The 21,286-nt window shown below is 40.7% G+C and overlaps 1 protein-coding gene across 8 annotated transcripts in view; it reads right to left on the bottom strand.

Moving 5' to 3' along the window:
- LOC122541410 (protein PRRC2A-like) overlaps window positions 1–21,286 on the bottom strand; it is a 139,698-nt gene that overhangs the window by 62,180 nt on the left and 56,232 nt on the right. For all 8 annotated transcript variants that reach the window (XM_043678160.2, XM_043678166.2, XM_087979328.1 and 5 more), the window contains 5 exons: window positions 19,612–19,789; window positions 10,849–10,969; window positions 8,868–8,940; window positions 4,488–4,631; window positions 848–1,086 (listed from right to left, as the gene is read on the bottom strand). In XM_043678160.2, the coding sequence (XP_043534095.2) occupies window positions 848–1,086; window positions 4,488–4,631; window positions 8,868–8,940; window positions 10,849–10,969; window positions 19,612–19,789 (755 nt within the window). The remainder of the gene's footprint in view (window positions 1–847; window positions 1,087–4,487; window positions 4,632–8,867; window positions 8,941–10,848; window positions 10,970–19,611; window positions 19,790–21,286) is intronic.

Genomic DNA, 21,286 nt, shown 5'->3' with positions numbered 1-21,286 from the left:
TGCTGATGCATCAGTGTTCAATTTGCAGAGTGAGATTTGAATTCACAACTTTCTAACCTACTGTGAACTGAATCAAGCCAACACACATGGTGATTCAAAACTGCAAGGACTGGCGCTGAAACACAGCACCTAGCCTCACGCCAGCATGCTTAAAATTTTGTTCAGGTACAGACAAACAAAATGTTCACAACCAGCCAAACTGTTCCTTTGTGTGTGGAGCAATGAGAACTGATCACCAGCTCCTCTGACATCTTCCATGGTCCAGTCATAAAATGAAATAATTACAGTCAATATACAACATATGTACACACATCTGGATAAATTCAACCAGTCTCATTGCTGAGATGTTTTTCACTGGCTGAAACAGTGCACGATGGTAACTCAACTCCTTCAATCCTTCTTTCCAGCAAGGTACAAGCTCAAGTTCAAGTCTAGCATCAAACTTCAACTTCTCCATTTACCCAATGCTTTCCAAGCTTCTTGTTGTCTTTACCTTTATCTCAATGTTTCAATTATACATGATAATGTTTTAGCAATAAGCTCAAGAGCAATAAGGCAACATTATAACTTAAGCTACTAGAATTTAAATTGCGAACTGCCAGCTGCCTCAAGGGTGTCCCTCGTGGTTTACTTATGGCAAAGAGTATAGTTATACCAAATGGTGTTCCTTTTAAACCATCACTTCATCACTTAACTCCACCCCCCCTCCTTTCACTACTGCACAACTGATATGACTGTACTGGGGCGATACCATATTAGTTTTCAAACAGAATATCATTTTATGTGAACTATGTCAACTGCAAGTTTTCCTATACCCCCCCTCGTCCTCCAATTCTCAATTACTTACGAAAGCTGGCATCATCCCCCTATATGGTGGAGGGTATGGTTGGGGAACTGCCTGCTGTGGTACACCGACCCCTGGTCTAGGTGGTTGTTCGGCCATCCTTACAGTCACCTTCTGGTCGGCTGAGGATGCTATAGAGCTTGCTGCTTCTTCTGGGCTTAGCTCTTTGGTTTCCCCCTCGATCAAAGAGCCACCTGGAGCACCCAAGTTCCGCCCACCACCCTCCCTCCAGCTGGTCACATCTGTGGGTGAAAGCAAAGCAAACAAATGTCATCAAACAGTGCATCTTACTGAATTTTTAGGAAAGACAACATAGTGAGCGCATGATTCAAAAACAAACAGATCCAACTGTCCGGGTGCTCCAAAACACACAAATTTGAAAAGAGTAGGTGGTCACCTGGCCCAAAATGCTACTCTGCCATTAGATAAAAATAAAAGTAATCTGACATGGCCTCAACTCCACTTTCTTGTTGAACCACTAAGCCCTCTGAATTGCTCTTCAATTGGAGCAACTCAGTCTTAAAAAAAATTTCAAAGGCACTGCCTTCTCTGCTCGACAAAGGAAAATACCTCAAGGACCAATAACCTTCAAAAAAAAAAACAAGAAAGAAAACCCCTTTTCATTTTCATTTTAAATGAGAGTCTCCCCCAAGGGCAACTTCCTTTTAGCATCACTTTAAGTCCATTTGTGATTGTGTTTTAATAAGATCATCTTTCATCCTCTTCAACTCCAATGGATACAAATCGACCTTTTCAATGTACCTTGATATCAGGTAGCCCTCAGTAGCAGAGGTTCTGCAATTTTTTTAAATTTTTTTTTTTTTTTAGGTAATACGCTGCTTCATTATTTTTCTGCAAAATGGACAAATTCATGTTATCCCACATCCTACTCTACCTGCCAATCTTTCACCCATTCAGAATGATCTTAAATTCCTTTTCTATGCTTTATGCCCTTCTTCCAATTCACTTTTTAAAACAAAATCTATTCACGGGTCATCAGCAAAATTAGCAACCATAGTTTGGTCTCTTCATATTATTGGTATTGACCATAAACAATTAAGGCCCAAACATTTAACCTATTTATACTCAATCCATTTCCTGATAGTTATCAAATTCGCTATCTGTGACAATGTAGGAACAGAGGACTTAAGACAAGTAGGAGATTATTCAGCACTTTAAACTCACTTTGCATTTAATAGAACAATGGGTGATCTGATCATGCTCTCAACTACCCTGGACCTCCCTGTCTAACAACAGCTGAACTTAGCCTTATGAAAAATTCAATGACAGTCTCCACGGTTTTCTGGACAAAAAGGAATTCTGCAGAACAAACAATCGCCAAAAAAATTCCAACTGCCATTTTAATTTTAAGACCTCTTACTCTTAAACAGACTTCTTTAGTTCTAGTCTCTTACAAGGGGAAATAAGTCCTCAAAATCTAGCCTGTCAAGTCTCCTCCATCTACATCATAAGTTCTTACTTTGTGTAAATTGAATCTCAATTTTCTTTCTGGAAATGGTCAGTCTGCAATCCCCTAAATTGAACCAATTGTCATTGAATCCTGATCTTAAGGCCATTATCAGTTTTTCAGTACCTCAAAGTTACCATTCTACACGCAGCCCATTACCGAATCAGCAAGTGACTGTTGAGACTATCACAGCTAAGTCCTACAGGGTCAGGAGCGGTAATCTTGGCCAACCCCAGAAGTAACTGAACCATGACCTTTGGTAAGTTTGCTGATCTTTAATCATGTTCTAGGCACCCAGAGAATGCTGATGCTTCCTATTTATCTCTGGCTTGCCACATGAAGCACTCTTTAATAACAGTATCTTTCTTAGTTGCTTAGCTGAACCAGGCAAATGGAGCAACAGAAAGCTTAAAAGCCCTTGTTATCTTTTAGCTTTAGAAGTTGTATCAACAATGTAGCTATATCAATATCTTTTTATTAAGACATAAAGGAAGCCAACAATGGAGAGTGAATGAAATTTGACCTTTTTTAGTATGATTTTCTCTCTCCACTACCCCTATATGACAACAATTTATACACCACATCTGTTATTCAGCTTGACAAACTGTAATTTCAGGTTCTCTAACAATGTCCTTCTCTAAAGATCACAGACCTTGCTTTCAAAGCAGTCATGATTCACTTCTTAAAAAGAGATTCATGTTTAACAAACATCCCTTGAAGCAAAGGCAACCTGACCAGTTTTTCAGAAGTACAAGCCAAACGTGACAGCCTTGGTGTGGTCAAATGCAAATAGAGTTCAAAGTCAAAATGATGTCTGAAATAAACAGGACTATCAAAAGCTGCAAAGCAGAAAAATATATTAATAATGCTTTAGTGAAGCTCAGAGCTATGTTCGGATGAAGTGTCTACTCCAAACCTTAAGTTACTCTCACTTGTCAATTTGATTATACTGTGTATTATCAGTTTCCTTCAGAATTCTGGTCTGCAAGGTCTTTTAAAAGTGAAAAAAAATCTATGATGATATGAGTCCTGAAGGGAGGTTACACCCGAAATATCAACTTCTCCACCTCCTCCTGCCTGGCTTGCTGCATTCTTCCAGCCTCATGCATGTTTACTTTGGATTCCAACATCTGCAGTTTTCTTTCTCTCTATTATATGAAGATGGCCAGTTCAGACTGCAGACTATTACAACGTATTATTACCATAAGTATTAAAAAGGTACAGGGTGAAAACATTTAAATAATAACAACCCTCTTAGGTAGATACCCTACTCCTACTTTCCAATGCCAATGAAGGACAGACAATAACAGCCTCACCAGTATCACCCCTATTTCTAAAGATTCCTTCTAAGTAACTCAAGGGTGTCGCAAAATACTGCATTTCTTTTTACAGCCAGATGCTCCAGGAAAATTAACAGAGGAGATGCTAGACTTTTATAATAAAAGCTTCTTTCATTGAATTTTACAGTACAGGAGATGGCCATTCAGTCCACTGCATCTGTATCAGCTCCCAGCTGGTCACTTTCTCTAGCACCATCTGTCTCACACTGTCGGATCAGCCCCAGTCTGTGTATAATTGGATGCCCATATAGAAACAATTGTTTGCACATCTCTGATGCAACACAGTTTAGGAGACTGGTGTTAAAAACAAACCCAACCAGTATTGATCACAAATAAAACCAAAGTAGGCAGACCATTCAGCTCCCTAACGTTTTCCACCACTCGATTATCTGCATCTTTGTTTTATTCACTCACCTTGCGTCCTACAAATCACTGTACCCTTGACTAAAGAACCAGCTCAGTTCTGAAGCTTTAATTGATCCATGAGTCTCAACCACATGGAGGGAGAAAGTCCTAGATTTCAGTTTCCTTCAAAAGGGTTTCGTCCAGGAAAAACAAAAGTGACCCTTTCTGTAATTGCAAGTCTGCCTGAATTGTATATGAAGAAAACGCTGAATTTCATTGTGAGAACACAATTTTTTCTTTTGGTTTCCCAAAACTACCGCACTCATATCATAAAGCAAAGAAACAAAAGACTGATCCTCGGAGAAAGCTCCACTTTGATTCCATGTGATCAACTAGTTTCTTGAAAAAAGATGACAGCTTTAATACAGCCATACTTCAAATTTAGAAAATCCAAAAGCAAAGACATGTGCAATGGAGAAGAAATGCTTACTTTGAGGGCGGAGGCTTGGTCCTGGCCCATACGACTGATCTGCAATGTCCCTTTCTCTGCCAACTTTGTCCTGATCTCCAGCCGCTTGCAGGGTTGGAAATTCCTCGCGAGAGAATGGCGACTGTTGGTTTGATCCCTTTCCACCTGAATGCAAGAGGCGCACATTTTAATAAAATCTATCCAACTGCACATGTGCTTTCCACTTAGACAACTATTAAATGTACCCTTTCAAAGCTTTCCATATAATGATTTCCTTCAAAAGAATCACAATGCTGCTGCACAGGAGGCAACCATTTGGCCCATTACAACATATTTCTTTACTACAGATATCCTAATACTTTCACTTCACTGCTCCTTGCTCCAAGTGTTTGGGAAATTCCTCTCCAACTATTTATCCAATTGAGTTTTGAAAAAGTTTGAATATGCTTTCACCACTCTTTCAGGCATGACCAATAAATATCCATATATCATGCTACATTAGTAATTTTCCATAAACGGCAATGAGACAAGCAATTAATCCACTTCTCACTTTACACTTGCAAGGGGAAGAAATATTGCCCACGATACGGGAAAAGCTCTTTGTCCATGGAACAGTGTCAGGGAATCTTTCACACACCCAAAAATAGCAAGGTCATACCTTGTCTTTCGGAAAATCTGCAAGCAAAGACAACCAAACAGTGCAAGAGTCATGCAAACACAGCGTACATCAGCCAAATTGCGCTGCAAGTCTCAATCTTGCACTTCAATGAAGCCAAAGGAGAACAAGCTAAGTAGTCATGTCACAAGCATAAATCACATAGGTCTCAAAAAAAAACACAAGTACCAGTTTTAAGTCTCAAATAACACTGTTAAACATTTGCTTTCTATGTTATCTTTAGTAGTATTAGAAGTTGGAGGCTTCAACCCTGCATTTGATACTTTGAAGTGAACTGGAGCTGGGCAACTTCATATTATTTTGAATACACAGTACCAATGTTGGGGTCAGATCTTAATGTTAGATGGGCTAACAACTTATTTGGAAGCACAAAGCAGGAGCAGCTTTAGGCCATTCAGCCCTGCTCCACCTTTCATTATGATCATTGCTGATCATCCAACACTAATAGCATATTCCTGCTTTTCCATTAAATCCTTTGATCTTAGTCCCAAATGCTATATCCAACTCTTCCTTGAAATCAAATGTTTTCACCTTGACAGTTTTCTACGGTAGCAAATTCCACAGACTCACCACTCCCTGGGAAAGGGTTTGCAAACCATCTCAGTCCTGAACAGTACAGCTCTATCCTTAGACTGACTGTATTTTTCTGGACTGGTGTAGGAGGACTCGCAGAACTCACTGCACGTTCCCGTCTCAAATCTATAGCCAGATAATAATCTGCCTTCTTATTTTCACTAAAGTGGATAACCTCATATATATCTCCATGATGCTGCACCTACCATGCATTCACTCATTTACAAATCACAACGCAATATCTCCGCACTTTCGTCACCCTATCACCCAGCTGTTTCCCCTGCAAACTTGGAGGAGCTATTACATTGAGTTCCCCCAATCATTAATATATATTGTGAATAGCTGGAGGTCCAGCACTGATCCTTGCCATACCCCATTAGTAACTGCCTTCCATTTGGAAAATGACCAGTTTATTCCTACCCTTTGCTTGTCTGCCTACCAGTTCTCTACCCCTCTCAAACCACTAGACCCATAGTTCTACATACCCATTTTTCTTTGGAAGACTTTGTCAAAAGACTCATGAAAGTCTAAATAAACCATATCCACTGGCTTCCTGAATCAATTCAACTAGTTACATCCTCAGAATTCCACAAGATTTGCCAAGTGTGATTTCGCTTTGGTAAACCCATGATGACTTCTTGATCCTATGATTATTTTCCAAAAGCTCAGCTTCCTAATTCTTTTATAAATAGACAAAACATCAGATTCCACTACCGATGTCAGGTTGTCTATAATTCCCAGTTTGATCTCTCTCTCCCTTCTTAAACGGAGTACTGAAACCTGGAAAATGACCAATGTATTTTTAAGGGGCACTTCAAGTACTCTGGAATGTAGATCACCAAGGCCTGGGGATTGATCAGCCTTGAATCCTATCAATTTCACCAAACCCCTTCCCTACTAATACTCATATCTCCCTCTCCCTAAACCCTGTGCTTCCCAATATTTCTGGTAGGTTATTTGTGCCCTCCTTTAATGAGCGCAGGACCAAAAATATGTACTTAGTTGCCAGCCATTCCTTTGTTCGCCCATACAAGTTCACTTCTGTCTGACTGTAACGACATTTGTCTTCAATCCCTCTCTCCACATACCGAAAGAAACTTTTACTCTCAATTTTTACATTCACCGCAAGCTAACTTTCCCCCTAATTTTTCCTTTAAAGTACATTGCCCTTAATAGCCGAATTCTGAACTGCTCCAATCTGTTGTTTTTCTTCTGACCAATTGTACGCATATTCCTGGGATTGAATATTTCCTCTAATTTCCTTCGTTAGCCATGCTTGGCTACCTTTCCGGTTTTATTTTTGCTCTACGTAGTAATGAGCAATTGTTGTAGCTCACCAACATGCTCTTAGATCTTGTCACAGAAACTAATTTCCTCCACCTTGATGGGGAATTCTATATTACAGTTGTCCAATCCTAAAAGGGCCTCAGCAAGATTGCCAATTCTTCCTTTTCCATGACAATTTCCAGTCTAGGATGGGTGTTCTCTAGTTAGCTCCTTAGCATATTTGTCCAGGAATTCCTCTTCTGCTGTATAATTACGAATTTGATTTGGCCAATCTCTATACAGATAAAAGTCACTCAATTACAGATGTGTCTACTGCATGCATCTCTACCTACCTGCTTAACATAGTTTGAGGTGCACATACAACCCCCCCCACTAATAGTTTTTGCCTTTTTTGTTTCTCAAACATAAAAATGCATAAAAATGTGAGGTCACACTTTCCTAATAGATATACTTTCTGAACAAGCCCATGGAACTACATTTATTTTAATGCATAAATAGTTATTAAAGAAACACTCACCTTAACACCAAGTAACATAGCCACTATAATAAAACCAGCCAATCAGGTCACAACACTGACATCACAATAGTATCTCTCATCAGATTATTTCAGGGTTATTATTTCTAGCTTAAAAGAAACATTAAGATGAACAAACTGCATTAAACACTTTCAGTTCTCGAATTGAGCAATACAGTGGCGAAAGACTTCTAGGGCCAAAGTTCACAGCCACCTAACAAACTCTGTACTAGCCTTCTATCTTACTCAAACATAGCCAAGGGTAGTGGAAAAGTAGTACAATTGAAGACAGACAAGTTTGGGAAGAAAACAAGAGAACTTCTACGTATTTCACTATCCAAGTGACAAACTAGCAAGAATTCTACTACCAGCCTGTTACTTCAGGATTCTACACAAATGTCTTTTCATCCATCAATAGTGCCTGGTTTAAATTCAAATCCCAATGAAACTACAAGTCCTTCATGAATCTCTCAGTCAATTAGACTGGTTCAAGTACAAATCCTAACCTATTTGCAAATGGACAAAGGCCTGCCACACAACCTGCCGATAGAACAAGGTAACGGGGGGGAGAATGGAGGGAGAATGGAAGAAATTGTCAAAAATTTGGAATATTGCGTAAAATTCTGGTCACCCTGCTCTGGAAGAATATTACTAAACTGGAAAGAGCGAAAAAACATTTACTAGGATATTACTAAGACTGAAAAGGTTTAAATCGATAAGGAGAGGCTGAATAGACTGGGGCTATTTTCCCTGGAGCAGGCTGAGGGGTGACCTTATAGATATTCATAAAAAGATATTTTTTCCACTGGGTAGGAGTGTCAAAAACTAAAGGACATGGATTTAAGGGGAGACAGATTTTAAAAAGGGATTGTAGGAGTAACTTTTTCACACAAAGGATGATGCGTAGATGAAATGAATTGCCATAGGAAGTGGTAGTGTCAAGTACAATTACAGCATTTAAGAGACATTTGGACAGGTACATAGAAAGGTTTTAGAGGGATATGGGCCAAGCACAGGCAAATGGGACAAGTTCAGTTTCGGAAATCTCGTCAGCATGGACAAGTTGGGCTGAAGGACCTGTTTCTGTATACCTCTATGACACTGGGAGGGATTCACAGAAAAAAAAATCACATAGACAGAGTTCAACAATGCTAGACAGTGCTGTTGCACAGAAACCAGACACTACCGAATTCAAATGAATTAATAAAGTGAGATATTCAATTCTCAAATTACAAGCACCATCATTTGGAACATTTAGCACACTGCAACAGATGTAATGCAGGCTATGATCACAGCTGAAATGAATTGCTCAGTTTGCAAGCAGCATTTTGACAGGTTGATTTCAACTCACCATCTCCTTGTGCACCATGTGTAACACTCGCCTGTGCCCAGGATTTTGTTCCGCTTTGTGCTGAAGGGGTGGCCTGTAATTAACAGAAATAAATTGGTTGCCAGTTTATTTGATCACCAGAATTTTATTTGGTCAGCAAGTGCTTTTAAGGCACCCTGGAATGGACAAGCTCATTTGCTCACTGACTCTTGGGATAGTTCAGCAGACAGCCAGAGAGTGCAGTTACAAATGTTGTATTGAGACTGAGGCTGGGGAAGAAGCACTTGGGAATTTTACAGCATAGGGAGAACCCTTTAAGTCCATCCTATCTGTACTAGCTCTTTATTCAATTTGTCCAATCCATCAGTTCCCTGTTCAGAAACAAAGTGAAAGCAGCATTAAGCTGTATCTTTTGAAACAGGACAGAAACTCAAGAGAATAATTCCAGCACAGGTGGTCCTTTGGCTTTCAAAACACTTCCACTTGGTGGCACTTCTAGCTCTACCTTTTCCTTTGGTCGGGGTGGGGGGGGGGGGGGTGGGGGGGTTTGAAGGAGATACAATTTCTGCATCAATCTATTTCCTTTTGAAAGCCTCAAGTGGCCCTGCATCCACCACACTAAGGCAGTGAACGCAGATCTTAAGCGCTTGCTACTTATGATTGTGTCGTTGCCCTGCCCATTTATTTTCAACCCCATTTTAGTAAAGAGGTGGAGGAGCCGGTGTTGGATTGGAGTGGACAAAAGTTAAAAACAAAATCACAACACTTAGTTTATTTGGAAGCACCAGCTTTCGTAGCACTGCTCCTTTATCAGGTAGTGTCTTATGGCCCTACTCCACAGCTATCCAATGAAGGAGCAGCACTCAAAACTAGTAGCTAGTGCTTCCAAATAAACCTGTTGAACTATGCAACTGGTGCGGTGCGATTTTTAACCTCCTTTTAGTAATAAATAGACTCAACTTTTTAAATTTAGCTTCATATCTGAAACTCCTCATCCTTGCAATTAATCTCATGGATCTTTTTCTGCTCCCACAGCATCCCTCAAAGTGCAACATCCAGAAACAGACAGTATTCAACATCCATTCCAAAGGTAGGTTTTACTGGGCCCAAAATGTTAACTCTGCTTTCTCTACACAGATGCTGTCAGACCTCCTGTTTTTGTTTGTGTTTTGGATTTCCAGCATTTGCAGTTCTTTGGATTTTTTGGGCAACATACTCTAGCTGTGACTGTAAAAAAAAAAGTTTAATACATGCTTAACTTCATTACTCACATACTCTGTGCCTTCAATGATAACACCCAAGATGTTCTATGCTTTGTTAACCAATTCTTTAAATCATTCTTGTCACCTTCAAATGATTTTATATGTACACCCAGGTCCCCATGCTCCTGAAGCTCCTTGCGAACATGTTATACTGTCTCACCCGGTCACTTCTCTCTTCCATTCATCTGCCACTTGCCTCCTCATTGATCAACCCATGTGGTCATAAGTTTCTACACCTTTTCGTGAACAAGGGTGTACATTTGTGAATTCTGTACTTCTCTGGCACTCAGCCGGAGTTTCAGGAAGACTGATTAAAATTATGATTCGCGCCTCCACAATTGAGACACAGATTCCTCAGTCAAACTTGTCTGCATCTGGTCTTGTGCCAAATATTGACCAGCAAAGCAGAGCTACAATTCTTTGAGTCATCCAAACCATTTCAAAGTGGAGGAAAAAAAAATTTCAATTCAACACTTCATCCAAAGGACGCTAGCCCCTCCTCAATGATAGAAGGCATTCCTGTACTTCAGTGCGTCAGTCGAGGCTGGGCTTGAATCAGTAATCACCCAATCCACAAACCAACCTCAATTATTTTGGGGTTAGAGGGAGGAAGAAAGGAAGAATGAGAAGAGCGGGGGAAGGGGAGCATCACTGACGTATTGCAAAGTAAAAATATGAAGATATGCTACCAACAGTCTCAACAACAACCACAAACTAACAAAATCACAAGCACTGCCCACCTCCTGTGGAGTTGCTACCACTGCTGTTGCTGCTGCTGGACGTTTCGGCTGACTGGAGCCAGACGTCTGTGAAGCCGGCGGCAGCTGCGATTCCGGCTGCTGAGCTGTCGATGCATCGGTACTGAAATTAACGAAGGACAATGTTGAAATGCTGAATACAGGTTTGCACCCACCACAAACTTTATCACTCAAAATCATACAAGAAGGAGAAAAAGAAAATATACCTGTTAAAAAGGGAGAACAGTCAAATGTCTAAATTATGGATTACTAAAGATCGAATACAAACTCAAACATGTACTTAACACTAAGAATGCAGTCCCGACCACTACATGAATGAGCAATGAAAAAAATGAGTCAGGAGCAGATATGCAGTCAGAGGAGATGTGTTAGTTAGGAGGACAGACTGTAAGCTATTTCTAAAACCCTTGCTGAGAGCAGCATTGACCTAATCAGTGTCAAGGATGGTGATGAACCAGTAGACCAGGTTCAGACAGATGATTCCACATAATTGATGAATGTCTGGACACAGGGCAAGGGTCTCTTAAGCAGTCAAGTATACTAAATGTCTGAAAGAGACGGACTCACCCTCACTGCAGTTGTGGCCAGCTTTTGCTGTATACAATGACACTGAGGAAGAGTCATTCATGTCCCTTTGTTTGAGCAGAAACATCAAAGCTTCTGGCTCTTTATACCTTCGGAGTGGCAGCAGCAACAGCAACACCCCAAGGGACATACCTTGATGTTTAGTTTTGAAATGATAAGGTTTCATGGAATGCACATAGTGCTCACCCCATTGCCTGGAGAAAAACGTTGACACTGACTTGGAAAGCAAATCTGCAAAGAAAAGATTTGACAGCTGGCTGGTTTTGAAATTTGAATCTTTCGGTAAATCTTAATCAGGACTTTTATTGGACTAGTATTATAGGAGGGAAAGTAAAAGTTAGGTTAGAGCAAGGACTTTTTATAAATAGTTGTTAATTGTTCTCTGTTATACTTTAAGAAATAAAGCTGTTAATTTTTACTTTAAATAGTTCTTTAAAGTAAAGAATGGATGTCAATGTATAAAACTGGGGAGCACGAAGTAGGATGGGTACAATTTGGGCTGCAAAGTTGACATTATGAAGTTGGAAATAGGCAGTCTTAAGGATGGCTGGAAGGAGGAGAGGACAAAAGCTCATCTGAGGATCAAATGCGCCACCCAGGTTTCAAACGATTGGCAATGTTGCCAGAGAGACTGATAAGAGTTGATAGTTGGCAAAAAAAAACCACAGGACAGGTTCACATATTGGGAAGATGCAGATGATATTGTCCTGCCAACAAGTGAAGACTGTTGCAACACGGGTAAACACTCCTGCTCAATTTAAACACAATACAAGATTTATCTCGTGCAGTAATCTCTGAAAATCCAAGAGGCCAAGAACTATTTAAAGTAAAAATTAACAGCTTTATTTCTTAAAGTATAACAGAGAACAATTAACAACTATTTATAAAAAGTCCTTGCTCTAACCTAACTTTTACTTTCCCTCCTATAATACTAGTCCAATAAAAGTCCTGATTAAGATTTACCGAAAGATTCAAATTTCAAAACCAGCCAGCTGTCAAATCTTTTCTTTGCAGATTTGCTTTCCAAGTCAGTGTCAACGTTTTTCTGTGAAAACTCCTTCTCGAAACAGGTACCTGTCAATTTGACCAGCAGTCTACATGTGTTGGTCTTTTGGCAGTTCTCTCCCAACTGTTTCATTTTTTCCAGTCTTATACCCCCCACAGCATCAGATTGTCTCATTGACTTGTAATATTGTCAATATGCTAAATTCAAACTAGATTGGAATTGTTTTTTTTGGGCAGAATTTAAACAGATTGGCCCAATGCAAATTGGTTTTTGTTCTCTCCAGGCAACCAGCTACTGGACCAAAAAGGTTACATGATAACTTTGCACTGTCAGGTAGTTCTGCTAGCTTTTAACTTTCTAAGAAGGTACAGTACACCCACATCTTCATAACAAGATTTTGAAAAAGGAGGAGTTTTTCAACCCCCACTCCCCCCAAAAAGATAAATTTATTGGCAATTGAACTGCTTCACAAAGACCTGGCATGAACACTGTGCTTGGATCGTCTTCTTCGATATTCACATGACGATCAGACTAGCCCATTAGTTGTAGGTCAAACTTGGAGCTCAAGAGTACTGCTGTGGGAAAGGACGATTCAGGCTCAGTAAGAGAAGGGTGTTTGCAAAGAATCAATTCAGTTTGAAGAGATTTAATTTTAAAGAGCAAATCAAAGAGCACATATTACGGTTTTAAAAAGAACACTGATCATGCAGGCAGAGTTGATGGTGACAGTTTCAAATTTAAGACAAAACATTTTATATAATTTTCCTTCTTAAATTTTTGTGATCATGCCCTTTTCACTTCAATCCCAACAAAATAACCAAGTTCAGCCACGTCACTGCGCTGAAAATATTAATTTTTAAATATTCTGGATTTTAAACTGGTGATACATAGATGGTGGTTTATAACTTTTAAATCCCTTCACAAAAATAGCTCAGTCATAGTACCACAGGGAATAGAACCATAAAGTGGAGCAGGTGGCTGCAAGGACAGTAACATGTTAAACGGAAAAGTTCTTGTACGAGAAGAGAGACTATTAGCTGAAAATCGAGGATGAACTAGTTTTAAAAAAAAGTTCAAACACTTATGCTGGGATCAGATTGTCCAGTAGCAATATCAGCTGGGATCATAGTTGAAACTTTATTGCTGGAACAGCACAGCAGGTCAGGCAGCATCCAGGGAACAGGAGATTCGACGTTTCGGGCACAGGCCCTTCTTCAGGAATGAGCAGAGAGTGTTCAGCAGGAGAAGATAAAAGGTAGGGAGGAGGGACTTGGAGGAGGGGCGTTGGAAATGTGATAGGTGGAAAGAGGTCAGGTGAGGGTGATAGGTCGGAGTAGGATGGAGGCGGAGAGGTCAAGAAGACGACTGCAGGTCAGGAAGGCGGTGCTGGGCTGGAGGGATTCGGCTGAGACAAGGTGGGGGGAGGGGTATGCCGAGATGAGTTCGGTTGGGCAGGAGCAGGCTGAGACGATGGGTCGTCCGGGGCAGTCAGGTTTGTGGATTTTGGGCAGGAGGTAGAAACGGGCGGTGCGGGGTTGTGGGACTATGAGGTTGGAGGCGGTGGATGGGAGGTCCCCTGAGGTGATGAGGTTATGGATGGTCTGGGAGATGATGGTTTGGTGGTGGGGGGTGGGGTCATGGTCAAGGGGACGGTAGGAGGAGGTATCTGCGAGCTGGCGTTTGGCCTCAGCGGTGTAAAGGTCAGTGCGCCAAACTACTACTGCGCCTCCTTTGTCAGCTGGTTTGACACAGATACGTACAACACAGATGGCCTCCTTCTTCAAGGACCGCAATTTCCCCCTCGACGTGGTCGACGGTGCCCTCCACCGCATCTCCTCCACTTCCCGCTCCTCCGCCCTTGAGCCCCGCCCCTCCAACCGCCACCAGGACAGAACCCCACTAGTCCTCACCTACCACCCCACCAATCTCCATGTACAGCGCATCATCCGCCGTCACTTCCGCCACCTCCAAACAGACCCCAGCACCAAGGATATATTTCCCTCCCCTCCCCTATCAGCTTTCCGTAGAGACCACTCCCTCCGTGACTCCCTTGTCAGATCCACACCCCCCACCGACCCAACCTCCACTCCCGGCACCTTCCCTTGCAACCGCAGGAGGTGCAACACTTGCACCCACACCTCCCCCCTCACTTCTCTCCAAGGCCCCAAAGGAAACTTCCATATCCGCCACAGATTCACCTGCACCTCCACCCACATCATCTACTGCATCCGCTGCAGCCGGTGTGGCCTCCTCTATATTGGGGAGACAGGCCGCCTACTTGCGGAGCGATTCAGAGAGCACCTCTGGGCCACCCGGACGAACCAACCCAAACACCCTGTAGCACAGCATTTCAACTCCCCCTCCCACTCCACCGAGGATATGCAGGTCATTGGACTCATCCACCGCCAAACCACAACAACGCGACGGTCGGAGGAGGAGCGTCTTATCTTCCGACTGGGAACCCTCCAACCACAGGGGATGAACTTGGACTTCACCAGTTTCTTCATCCCCCCTCCCCCCACCTTGTCTCAGCCGAATCCCTCCAGCCCGGCACCGCCTTCCTGACCTGCAGTCTTCTTCTTGACCTCTCCGCCTCCATCCTACTCCGACCTATCACCCTCACCTTGACCTCTTTCCACCTATCACATTTCCAACGCCCCTCCTCCAAGTCCCTCCTCCCTACCTTTTATCTTCTCCTGCTGAACACTCTCTGCTCATTCCTGAAGAAGGGCCTGTGCCCGAAACGTCGAATCTCCTGTTCCCTGGATGCTGCCTGACCTGCTGTGCTGTTCCAGCAATAAAGTTTCAACTTTGATCTCCAGCATCTGCAGACCTCACTTTCTCCTCAGCTGGGATCATAACAAACACCACTATGGCAAATCTTGATTAAACTAAGAAACAACCAAAAGATTCAAATTATACCAGAGTGGCTTGGGAAGATGATTAAACTAATGCAGACAAAACTGCAGCTGTGCATGCATCTGCTCATGCCAACACTAGCTTACTTCATCAAACAAAGACAATGCTCCAGGTTTAGCAGTCCAAGTAAATTGAACTGTACAAATCAACCACAAACTATGAATAATAGGGCATAAAAGGCCAAAGAGAAATCTAACAAATACTGGCATCATTTTTCACCTTTTCTCCCTGTTACCAAACAGAACACTAAGAATTGCACTATAAACTTCAGGCCACTTAGCTCAATTGGAATTATGCACAATGGAAGAAAAACACGATAACAGAACTTTGAATCTTAATCATTTTGCTCAGGTCTAGGTTAAGAACAAATACATACAAATTCCACCAAATCTTCTGTAAATCTTTCCCTAACTGAAAGCATCATAAAGCCTCAATTCTCTTCTTCATATACTCGCTCAATTGTTCCTTAAAATGCATCTATACTATTTGCTACTGGTTGCTGTGGCAACCAGTTTGACAATTTTAACATCAATGAGTATTGAACATTCTTCTACATTCCCTACTGGAATTCTGTGACTCTCTTGTATTGATGTTCTCTAGTGATGCTGTGTCCCACAAGATAAAATATTTACTAAGCATCCACTTTGTCAAAACTTTTCATAAATTTTACAAATCCTGTCTTCGAAGCCCTCTTTTGAAGTGCAGTTCAATTGTTTATTTCCTGACACCTTACACCCAAGTAATTCTGACACATTCTTGTGAATCATCGCTGCACCATCTCCAAAGTACACCTTAATAATAGTGAGCAAGACTGCACAGTGTGATCTACCCAACATTTGATACAGGTTTTAGTTTTCCTACCTTTCAAGCTTATCCCTGGAGGAAAGAAGTCTGGTGCCTTATTTGCTTTTGTGTTATGCCCTTGCTAACCTGCAGTGCAATACTGCAATAAGCAGCTTTGTATTCTTGAATCCCTTTATTCCTTTAACCTACCCTGACTTGCACCTCCCAAGTAATAAGTGACATACATACTCTTCCTACCATAATGCAAGACCTCATTTATCAGTTTAAATTTTATTTGCTGATTTATAAACTTGAAGAATGTAGAAATAGTAATAATTAGAAATTGTACATTTGATCAATCCTTTGGGGAGGCAATCCTAGTTAGATTGCTAATCCAGAGACCAAGTAAATGTTTGGGGACCCTTGTTCAGATGGCAGAATTTGAATTTAACAAAACTCTGGAATTAAGAGTCGAATAATGACCATGAATCCACTGTTGATTTTGGGAAAAACTCATCTGGTTCACTGATTCACACTTCTAGGGAGGTAAATGCTACCCTTACCCAACCTGGTCTACATTTGACTCCAGACCCGCACAAATGTGGTTGTCTTAAATGCCCAGAAGGAAGGAAGTTAGGAATAGGCATTAAATGCTAGCCTAGCCAGCAATGCCCTCATCCCACAAACAAACAAGAAAACAATCAACAGGTACGGGGTCGACACTGATCCCTGTTGAAAGGGATGTGCCACCCGTCATTCTAACTACCTTCTACTCCTACATTTGGATCGGTCTTGAAACCAATCTATTCAACATCTGGTTCTTGGATCCACATTTACTAATCACATTAATTAGTCCATTATGGATATCTCACTAAAGACCTTGTGAAAATCTTTGATAATAATATGCTTTAAGATGCATATTTTATCCATTTTTTTGGAGGGGTTTTAAGACAGAGGTGTTGAGCTGTCTATTTGAATCCAATTGAATCCAAAGTTGAAACAATAGAAGCAACCCAAATGGGCGGGGTCTGGCTCCTCCAAAGCTAGGACTTTTGGTTTTAGTTTTTCAGTAGCACCTCTCCTTGCAGCTACACACTCTCGTTCTCTATTTTCTCTTGATGTTTCTTTTCCTCCTGGACTGGAGAACTGCATGAGAGACAATCTATTTTACTGAATTTGCCTTGGATGAGATGCTATATTTTGGAACAGTAACTGTTTAGTAGCTAAATAATCTAATATTGTTAAGTTTTCCAAAAGAGTTAAGATACTGTAATTTCTTCTCTTCAGTATTTTAACTATAGCATATAAATAAAAAGTGTGCTTTGCTGCAAGACCGGTACATTTAACCAATCAATTTGTATCCAGAATACAACAGCTGGCACTTGCCTTTAAAATAAGAACATGTTGTTTGGACCTAGGATATCTTTTTAATATATTTTGGTCTTGTCCATTACAAACAAAAAAATTTTAATCACTTTATTAAGACAGCTTATGATACATCTCTTGGAAAGATGGCAGTTCAACCCTCAAATCTACAATTAGGCCCAGCTACAAACACACTGACTGCATTTTAAAGAGGGCCCCAAAGTTGCTTTTGATCTTTATTAAAGTTACCTTCCATTGTTCGATTTGCTAGTGTGGCAGTCCAAAGCGGACAGAAAGAACAATGGTGTAAAAGATAGAAGCCTATGCTGTTTCTCTTTCAAAAAAAAAATCACAGATACAGAGTGGATTGGGCAGTCCCACAGGCAATAAAACCTCAGGCAATGCTAACCACTTGCCCCATTTCTGCACTGCTGTTAACAAGTTGTGTCTGTAAATGCATTTTCCTAAAACAGCAACAAAACTTGTGATCTCCAGTTTACTTGGTGACAACTTAGCATGGCTCAAATACAACTTTAAAAGATTGAGAAGGAGCTAGTGGCTATTTCACCTGCAACACTACTTCATCCTAAAATCACAAATCAAATTCTGATCAAAAAGGATCAGAACAAACACTTGCTATTCCCTGATGCAAAAAAGCTTGCACCAATAGAATGTCAGAAGCTGTCCACATGGATTTCTAGCACATTCTCTCTATTCGAGCATTACTTGTCCAGCCTCCTAAATTTATTACTCATGTTTTAAGTACAGACAGATTCCTAGTTCAATATTTTTTTTAAAAAAAAAGAGGAAAACAGACACTTAAATTAACAGTACTGCTATTCTTGCACAACATTCCAAGTTTGGTTTAAGGTCACATGATCAACAGAATACAAGATACAAGACTCCGTATTTCTTGCTTTATATTGTTTAAGTAGTTGGCATCAGGAGCATGCATGATGCCAATGTAAAACTACAAAGATGTTTAAAAATCTAACAGGAGGAGAATTAAATCCATGTGACTAGAAATATAGGGGGCTATTAAGGTCAGTAATTTCTCAGTATTAACAGTCTACAAATGCATCACAAAGGAATGTTTTGCAATTTCATTTAATCTTCAGTGTAGGTAGCTTACCAATTGCTCACTTAGTCGAGGGGGAAATCATTACAGAAACATTTAAAAAGTAATTACAACAATGCAGAAGAATGTCCAAGCACAAGCGAATTATTATTTGAAAGATAATTACAGGTGAGGGAAGACTATGCATCTCAGCTGAGATCATCTGTCAAGAATGATGCAAATGCTTCCCACGGCAACATTGCTTTAAAAAAAAAAAATTCCAGGGCTTTTCCACTTCCGTTGTTTTCTGCAGAAGCCCACAGAACATGTCAATTGATGCTTAAGAAACAGCATTTCCTGATGCACGACCCAATTTGTCATTTGCAAGTTTTAACTCTTAGTATTGACACTTGCTTATTTGGAAAGAAAATAAGACTAACCAGAAACATTCGCAGAAACAGACAAGAGAAGACGACTCATTAAAACGTAAAGATAGAACAGGTAAAAGTGGGAAGTTTCTTGACTTGAAGCAGATAAGCAACTGAAGCTTTCAAGATTATAAAGAGAATTAATGCAAGCTAATTATTCTCTATAATCAAAAGGAGTCATTTATCAAGAAGTGGAAATGAAAAATTCAAAGGTTGGAAACAAATGTATTCCACAAAATTATTGCTGTGATGAAAATGTAGACAGGCCATTGAAGCAAGACAGTACATTAAAGGCAATTAGATAGAAGGAAAATGAGAGATATGCCAATAAGATTGAAAATAGGACTGATCAAATACAGATGGCTTCAATGGGGCTTATTGTTCTATTCGTATTCCAACACACAGACTCCCATCCTTGGTCATTCTGCAAAAGGACGATAAGCTGAAGATTCCAATGGAATTTGAAGGCTTAAAATAAAAGTACTGAAAACTGTGGTTACAGAAATGTCAACCATTATGCATTAACACCATGCAAAAGAAAAAACTTGGCACAGCTACAAGCCATAACACTGACAAGCACTGCATGACATCAAAACACTTACCTCTTTTGGTCTTGTGATTCTTGCTTGCTTGCCCATCCTGTTCCGTCTTTTGGTACTAAAGAAATATTGGGGTCATTGCCTTTATTTTCCGCTTTTAAACTTGGTAGGTTTGCAGGGGGTGGCATGCGCCGTGCTGCGGCAACTTTACCGAGACTCTGCAATCCATGACGTGCGGTGACTGGCAAAAAAAAAGGAGAAAAACAATAACATTTAACCAAAAACTCATAACAGCTGCCTCGCAAGGAAACGTTATGGCAGAAAGCCTGCAAAGACAGAAGAGAATTTCAAAACTGATATTCTATACAGAAAGCTAATCAATAGCATCAGGTTCCAGTTGCAACTTTTACTCAAATATAGTTTAAATGTAAAGAAAGTCCAAAAACATCAGTCTAATCAATAAATGTTTCTTTTAAAAACTTCATGTTTTTAAAATATCCCCAATCCCTTTGTTTTGAAAAATCTGTTGACTTCAAACAGTGTTTTCCCCTGAAGTCTCAGCAGCATCTGTAATGCCTGGTGTACTGCAGAGGCACAGATATTAGGAATGACTCAGCCTTAATCTGGTTTCCGTCAAATTAGCTAATCTCTGGAGTTTAAAAGATAGGTAGTTTGCTTAAAACAAAACTCATCTAGGATTTCCACTATGGATCCAAATCCAATGGTTCCAATACAGACCCACAAGAATGGAAAACGGCAGGAAGCAGAAATTTACCTTATGCACAATTGAGTGAAGTAATAGGATACACAAATCTCCAGCACTGGGATGTACGTGACATCTCACTATGACTGGCAGATCTTCTCAAACATTTCCTGTTGATCACTCAAAGCTGGCACATGTAGTTCATGCTCAATCAGCCAATGCCTACAAACCTCAATAGTATATCGACCTTTACATGCGATTCTGCTGTTGAAACTCACTTAATAAATGAATCGGATCTGGGTTTAGAGTTGTACAGGAAACCAAATTTAATATCAGCTGGGCTGGCATTGCAATGATTTGTACATGCTAAAAGTATTGCACCCTTTTCCCAAAGGATAGATGACACAGGGAATCTGCTACACTCCAATGGCAGTGCCCTGATCAGTCAGAACCTACTTGCCTTGTTTGAGGACCAAGATTAGATAGATTAGATTAGATAAGATTAGATTAGATTCCCTACAGTGTGGAAACAGGCCCTTTGGCCCAACCAGTCCACACCGACCCTCCGAAGAGTAACCCACCCAGACCAATTTCCCTCTGACTAATGCACCTAACACCATGGGCAATTTACCATGGCCAATTCACCTGACCTGCACATCTTTGGACTGTGGGAGGAAACTGGAGCACCTGGAGGAAATCCATGCAGACACGGGGAGAATGTGCAAACTCCACACAGGCAGTCACCCGAAGATGTAATCGAACCTGTGACCCTGGTGCTGTGATGCAGCAGTGCTAACCACTGAGCCACTGTGCCACCCATAAACTTTGATAGATAGTTAACTGTTCTTGCTACATCTTGCCAATTACGGCCCATCCAATCAACACCTTCTTCTCATTCTCCACAAAGCGGGGTCTCTTTTCAGAGTTTGCTCCTTGCATTTTAGTTCTGATGAGTGCAAGACAAAAACCTTCCAAATTCTATTCTCCTTCAAGAATTATTTTATTAAAAAGAAAACTTTGTATGGCATCAGGATT

Source organism: Chiloscyllium plagiosum, unplaced genomic scaffold, assembly GCF_037043375.1.
Source record: "Chiloscyllium plagiosum isolate Xiang-an unplaced genomic scaffold, Cpla_swu_hap1 HiC_scaffold_35, whole genome shotgun sequence".
NCBI classification, from domain to species: domain Eukaryota; kingdom Metazoa; phylum Chordata; class Chondrichthyes; order Orectolobiformes; family Hemiscylliidae; genus Chiloscyllium; species Chiloscyllium plagiosum.
This window is presented reverse-complemented; position numbering and strand designations above follow the sequence as displayed.